This window comes from Cyprinodon variegatus, unplaced genomic scaffold (assembly GCF_000732505.1).
Source record: "Cyprinodon variegatus isolate N-32 unplaced genomic scaffold, C_variegatus-1.0 Scaffold0, whole genome shotgun sequence".
NCBI lineage: Eukaryota > Metazoa > Chordata > Actinopteri > Cyprinodontiformes > Cyprinodontidae > Cyprinodon > Cyprinodon variegatus.
This window is the reverse complement of record NW_015150453.1, coordinates 4,258,264-4,265,995: the sequence shown is the minus strand read 5'-3', so window position 1 is coordinate 4,265,995 and position 7,732 is coordinate 4,258,264. Positions and strand designations below refer to the sequence as shown.

The 7,732-nt window shown below is 34.3% G+C and overlaps 1 protein-coding gene across 1 annotated transcript in view; it reads right to left on the bottom strand.

Moving 5' to 3' along the window:
- Positions 1–3,623, bottom strand: part of LOC107083077 — a 4,694-nt gene extending 1,071 nt beyond the window's left edge. Inside the window, exons 1-2 of the mRNA XM_015372078.1 lie at positions 3,588–3,623; positions 1,600–1,984 (exon numbers count right to left, since the gene is read on the bottom strand). Of these exons, the coding sequence (XP_015227564.1) occupies positions 1,600–1,970 (371 nt within the window). The 5' untranslated portion in view covers positions 1,971–1,984; positions 3,588–3,623. The remainder of the gene's footprint in view (positions 1–1,599; positions 1,985–3,587) is intronic.
- Positions 3,624–7,732: the final 4,109 nt, after the last annotated feature.

The window sequence follows — 7,732 nt, the reverse complement described above, 5'->3', positions numbered from 1 at the left end:
ATATGTATATATATATATATATATATATATATATATATACATATATACACATACATACATATACATATATATATACATATACATACAGATATACATATTTATACATCAATAAATAATTATAGTTTAATCAACCATCACATTTGGGAAATAAAATATTTTCTTATAAAGCAGTTTTATACTAAATGTACAAAAAAACAATTTTTATATATGCATATACATTATATATATATATATATATACACACACATACATATATACATATACATACATATATATACATATATATACATATATATTGGACCAATTAGACATTATTATTAACAATAAAAAGAGACGGACAGTTTTGGTCTTTCAGTTTTTAGGGATGTTATTGTTTGTTTTCTTTGCGGATATAAATTGAGACTTTGAGTTTACTTATAAATTGGTTGTAAAGGTTTTTGGGTTATTTATCATATATACTGAAATATTATTGAATGAAACTTTGGATTCTTGGTAATAGTTGTGCGATTCTTTTATTTATTTATTTTTTTTAAATAAATCTTTGTTTTCTAACAATTGTAATACTTTGCCTGATTTCCTGTTAAAAAAAACCCTTGAGTATTTGTGAGTTCCGCTTTTAATCTAGCTGAATTTTACAAATTAATAGAGCTGGAAAGAAGAAAATTAAAGTGTAGGTTGAGAATGTATGTTAGTGTTTCTGATTGATTTTAGGCCAGCAGAGAAGGCTTTGAAGGCCCTCACAGCCCACCACTGCTATACTGGTACTCTAGAACCTGATGGAAGCAGTTTAACAACAGCTTTGCAGATAATAAAAAGCAACCAACTTTGCTCCTTTTAGGAATGTGATCCAATTTTGCAAACATGCCTCTGAGCTGAATGTTGGAAAAACCAAAAAATGTCACAGACCCTGCATCAAACTGACAATACCAATGCAGTTTTTGCACCATGATTTTTTCTCCTACAAAGTTTACATTTGATTACTGCAGAACTTTAAGAAATGGAAATATGTCATGAAAGCTGAACAAAACAAAATTTCATTTTGTACACACTCTGTGTGTACAAAATGACAATAAAGTTTGTCTAAGTAAGTCTGATGTAACTTGGAAGATGTGTGCAACACTGTTAGAGCCATTGTAAATATTACTAGAAGAATTTCAGTTTTTTTTAATTTACAGTTAGTAGGGTGCACTGTTAAGGTACTGGGGTTATAACATTGGACAAATTTGACCTTATAACACTGTGTAAAGAGGCAGAGAAGGAACTGAGGACTCCAAACATGGCTCAACCCCTGCACCCATTAACAACTGAAATGATTCTACAATGATTACCCATAAGTAACAGTGGAAAAAAAGTAAAATACATTATATCTTTTTTTTTTTTATTAAATCTTTCAATTTGAAACTAATCTGAATTAAAAGGTAGTTCTGTAATGAAATCATATCTAAATTTATTATAAATTAACAAATGCAGGGGTCTATCAGACAAAAGTATTATTTTTTTTAACTTTTTATCAGTTAAAGTCATTTAACAGATATTTACATTTACGAACTGCCTAAATTTGTGGCATTACTTTTCATGTAAGCTTGCCTGTGGTCATACCTTCTTTGGTCATAGCCCGCCACATCCAGATCCTCCAAAACTATCAGCATCTCGTCACCATAGGAACGGGCGGCAAGGCAGGAGGGAATGCGACAACTCTCATTGGTTGAATAGTTCTGGTACCAGTGGGTCTCCACCTGGTAGGATCTCACCTTACGGGCATGGGAGCGGTCTGTGTTCCAGCCGCCAGGGTGCTCTGCCTCTTCCGGAAACTTGACATGTTTGACCACCACAGAGGGTCGCCCACATCCCTCAAGGTGTAGCCGCACTATCTCTCCGTAGCCGCTCCACAGGGTCTGGATCTTAGCACCAACACGCAGAGAAGAAGCACCGCATGTCTGTAGGATGAGGTCTTGGTACTCCTGCTTCATTTCCACAGACCGATCTAGACAAAAAAAGGGTGACAGAGGACAGTGTTTATACATATAATTCAGAAAAGGTTAGGAATAAAGTTTATGACAGCGATATACCGTGTAAGCAGGACATTTATTTGGAAGCATGCAGCAGTTATTTCCTCATCTCCAACAATTCATTAAACACAAAAGAAAGTTTTCTATAATTAAATTAAATACAAAGAAAGGCATTTTTGTAGTGGATTGACAGAGACTAGTTACATTTACCCAATTATATCTGCTGAAGAAAAAAATATTTTTAAGAGACTTCAACTTGAGTATTAATTTTAATACTACTCTTCCCAATGCCAGGGTCTTAACTAAATGAAGAACAAAAGTTTTGACAAAACATGAGGCAGACATAAACGCATACACACAGAGTTTGATGCCATTTTCAGATACTATACTAATTTGGCATGGTATTGATACTCATGCTAAAGTGTTTTTAGCCATTTTAATTTCATATTTCAAGATCGTATCAAATATTTTCTTGAGTATCAATATAGTTTTGATATTTTAGTATTGCAACTGTTCAATAATATTACATTTTTATTTATTCTACCATATGATGGCGATAAGGGGATATATAAGAGGAAAGCTATTGAAAAACATGCTGCAATATTAAAATCAAATTCTGTCACGGGTGTGAAGTAAAATCTGAATAAATAAGAAAAGTGAAATTTGAGCTCTGAATAATTTATGCTGACACTGTAAAAAGGATCCTATCACAGTCAGAATGATTCAAACCAGCAGTTCAGCAAATGTTCAAAACCTCTGGAGCAGCGTCCCAAAATTGAAGAAGATTCAGTAATTGTAAAAAGATTTTGTTCTTTTCATTGTAAAAGTGATCAATTGTAGTGCTCAGACGACAAGGAAAACTGAAATAAATCTAAATAATAGTGAGAGCTGCAGAAAAGTATGTTGAAGTTAGAGATTTAAACTGGAACCATCAGAGTAGGACCATCAGAAACTGGCAGAGTGATGATAACTTAAAGATAAAGAAAAATTTATGAGTGTGAATGTGATTAAGTATTTATTATGTTGGGTTCAGTTAAACAGTTCAGAAAAATATTATTTTTTATTCAACTTACTCAATTCTATTTTTATTATAATACCATTTTCTGGGGGTAAGTCTTGTTTCCTGATTCCTTGTTTAACTCCTTATCAGGAGGTGGCGATAATACACTTTTAACTAGTTTGCTAACCGCCATAAAACCTCACAAGAAGAAGAAGAACCGCAGCTTTTCAGGTGAGGGAGAAAGAAGAAGGCAACTGTCGAAATCAGCCTGCATCTGATCAAAGGAGATGATGTCGCCGCAAGTCTTAAGATCCAACCTTAAATTAACTCCACCGCTGCACTTTAGATTCACTTTGAAGGTGTTGAAAATATTCTGTATTTTACTGAAAAGCCGACCCCTAACGTTTTGTGACTTGCACAAATCACAACTTAAACATTTACCGGAGGTGACATTTACTGTGATAAAATTAAACGTTTTCAACTGAGCAGCGTAAAACAAAAAATAAATAAACATGCAAACATTAATAAAATAAACACATGAGATAAAGTTAATTCGGTTTATCAAATAAAGGACAGACCCTGATCTTCCTGGTGTAACCTGCTCCTCTTCTTCGTGACTTTAATGGCGGCTGACAAAGAACAATTTGCTGAATTACCGCCACCAAGCGGTAAGGGCGTTGATAAGGACAAGCGCACTTAAAAAAAAAAAAAAAAAAATGTTTACCTACTCCAGTAACCAGCAAGTAATGAAATAACTTTTTTGAGTACCCTTTCGTAAAATATGTGAAATACTCTCCTGTTTCGTTTCCTGTTCAAAATTCCTTTATTATAGTCTTCCCTCTGGCATTTTCTACAGTTAAAGCAGCATTTAATGTTTTTTCACTTTCCTTCCCAGAGTTCACTTCTTCCAAATTCATGTTTCTCATTATATTTTGAATCTTTTATCATTTTTTTTTTTTATTTCTCCAGCCTTTCGTTGTATTCAACAGAGTTGTCTTCTTTTAATCTAATTTTTGCCATTTTTTGAACCTCTGACTTAAACAATGTGATTTTATCACTCCTACTCTAGTTTGGTGATTTATTTATTTATTTTCTTCTCTTATCTAGCTTTTTTTTTTTTTTTTGTATTCCCTTTTTTGGAAGGAACCCAGAAAAACTCAATTGTCAAAGCCCATCATCTGAATGCGGTATAGACAAGCTTCATTGACATTTCTTTTTTCAATTTACTTTTGCCATCAGGCTAATTCATTTCCTATAATTACTTATTTTAGGTTGAAAAGCAATGGCTCTGAAATATGTATGTTTCCATTTGTTTCTTATAAGAAAAAAACCATATCAATTTGTCATCATGTAATAATTTTGAATTGGGCAATGTAAACAAAATGGCCTGATATTAAAACTAGCACAATATTTTCATACTTTTTTGAGTTTATGTTTGTAGAGAGGAATGCCATGAATAGCCTGAAAATTCTATTGATTAGCTATAAAGTCAGCTGCATCTTGCACTACTTACCGTGACTTGAATGACTGTTTATTTACAGTACCAATTGTTTACATATACATTTGCAATACCGTAAGTGACTCTCAACCTATTAGAGTGCTGCCTAGGTGCACAGAATAGATCTGAAATTAATTTGTAGACATCCAGAATGTTTATTCTAGATGTGGAGAATGTCATTTTGTTCAAAATTGTCATTTAGACAAAGATTTTATTTTTTTTTCCAGATATCAGGAATACATATTCAATAAAACTAGCACATATCAAACCGGCTTGCCATAGTATTGTTATCACTATTGCGGTTTTATTTCTTGAATGGTAGTACATTACTGTTTCTATTTAGGTGAAATCTTCAGGCAGCAGGTGAAAATGAATTTTAAAAATGTTGTTCTAATAGATAGAACCTGTGGATCATCACATGCGTCCCTCCTCATCATGATGATATCCGGGATATCATCTTAAGTCATAACAGGAATTCATTTGGATTAAATATACAGCATCAAAACAAGAAGACAAAACTGCCACACCTTTTCAACATTTTTGTTAAGAGGACCATTTATTCTACAGGTAATAGGTTTTAATCAAACGTTATTTTTTGGGGGGATTCCTCCAAGTTCCTTTGTTGACCTTCAGCTCTCCTACATTGACAATTAGAATAAGTTTGCATTTGTCTAGACGTGCATGTTCAATCTTTACATGTATTTGCATAAAAACAAACTTCACAATGTAAGGAAACTCATTTGTTTGCCCTGTTTACTGTAAACAGATATGGTAAGAAGAAAATGAACCCCCTTTAAATCCAATGGAGACAGAAACCAAACTGAATTAGAATATTATTGATACCTGCATTTGTTCTAGTAACTCAGTTCCCTAAGTGAAGCACTTACAGATTAATTACACACCAACCTTAAGATAATTTATTTCTGTTAAATATAAATTAGGAATTATGCCAATCATCTAATGGGCATCAAGGGGTTAAACACAAAAAAATATTTCTAATACTGAAATTAGAACTTGAATGCAAGTATGTTAAACACCTCCATAAAGGTACTTTTTCAAAGGTGCTTTAAATCTTAAAGAGCATCATAGAAATCTATCATCTAATCCTTTAAAGATGACTATATAGAATTTTATTGAGATGTGTCAAATATTTCCTGTAATTGAGATCCACAACATTAAAGTTGTTTAAACAGCCATGTCTCCGGAATAAACAAATAACACAAACCTTTGCATGTAAATACCACAGAAAAGACAGGAACAACATGTCAGAGCCAGTATCCTTATTTGTTTATGCAAATCTGAGCACAGTATTCAGATAAAAGAAAATAAAAAATATATATATAATATATAAAATAAACAAAATATTTTAGTTTCCCAATAGTCCTAAATATATAAAAAACAATTTTGTATCTTCTCTTTAGAGCAGGCAAGAAGTAACATCTTGACACAGATCTGCGTTTGATAATCTGGCAAAGAAAATTAAGGTGTAAAACGGGCAGCTTTCACACTTAGACTTGGCATTTGGGAGAAATCTATAAATGGAAAATTTCAAGTTTAGATCTGCTTTTGTCTCACTTTCTTTTCTTGTCCCTGTTTAAAAAGCACATAGACCTTTGAATATTTCCTTTCTCATGTTTCCCCTGTTTCTGGCTATTCAATAATGATTGAACATTACATTCTTTTCATTTTAGATTACATTTTTTTGTATGTTCTACTTTGTCAATGTCAGAAAATTGTATATGTTATCATTTTATTTTAAGTTACAGGCATCTGGCCCGGTAGGAATGTTAACTGTTGTTTTAACTCCTAATGGGGAGAACAAATGGTTTTCCCAGAATAGGAAAAGCCATGTTCTATCCAGCCGTGTGTGGTTGCAGCTGACTGTTCATCACCTGCAATAAAACTGCACATAGAACTGTCATCCTTTATCATGTATAAACCTCTGACACCTCCTGACAACTTCTGACCCCTCCTATTACTCCTTTCAAGTCTGACAATACAAGCAGGGGACAGAAAGGTCCCAGCAGAGTTGACCACAGACACTGAATTCTCCATCAGTCTCTTCTCTCCTTTCCTGCAGAAAAGTAACTCGTGTGTTGTGTTGGTCTCATTTCTAGGACAATACAGGGTAATTATTATTGAACCCTATCAGTCATAGTATTGTAAGGCAGTTTTGGATGTTTTCTGTATATTTTATAAAACAATATGGTGAACATAACTGTTAAAAACTGTTATAACTTTAAGTTTAGTAAAGAGTTAAAATAACTGCTAATCTTGTCCAAATCTTTAAAAAAAAAAAAGAGTTCTGTTGGTTTTTCATGACCCTTAACATGGTCGAAAAAATACTGTTCCTGGGTGTGAAACACACAAAAAAAAAATTATAAAATACTTCAATAATAAAAAAGATATTCTAAAAGACTGTGCATTTGACTTAATTTAATAGTAGTGAGTCCTACAGTTTTATCTTAATGTTTATTATACAGGTTATATTAGTCTATATCTGCTGCGACAGACTGCTGACCTGTTCAGGGTGTACCCCGCCTCTCGCCCATAGACGGCTGGAGATTGTTGGGTCTCTGTGTTGGGTGCTTGTCTCTAACTGTTTCTTCTCATGGTGTGTTCGGCAGGATGAGCTCCCAGCTGATTCCACTTGGCTGCAATCAGGAGGCAGTATTTAGAGGAGCAGATTTCCTGGGACGGACGCCAGTCGGTTAAGTTCCACACCGTGGTAACTTACCCGCTAGCCCCTCTCAACCTGAAACCTTTGATGTCTCCTTACCTTTCTTGTCTTCCTCTTTTCCAATTGCGCTGGTTCCGAGTCCGTCTCCCTCACTGCCTCCTGGATCCATTAAAGGAGCTCATCTTCCTGTCCACCCACCCAAGAAAGAGAGGTGAGTCAATGACTCCAGGTTGGATTCCCACTTTGCCCGAATGACTCAGTATATCTCGCTCGGACCTACTGTATCACCGTATGACAAAACTGTAAGAGTTGAACAACCTTCTTCTTTCTAAAGATTCTTCCTGAAGCCAAATTACTCACCAAGTCTCTTTCCCTAGAACGATCCAGTCAGAGCCTTTCCTGAAGCGCCCGTTTCTAGGATTACCAAACTCTGTGTTTCCTCTGAAATTAAAACTCTGAAAAGACTTACATTTGTCTGACTGTGATTGTGCCTGCTCTAGGCACCAGCACCCCTCGTGACCCCACTTGGGATAAGCGTGATGGAA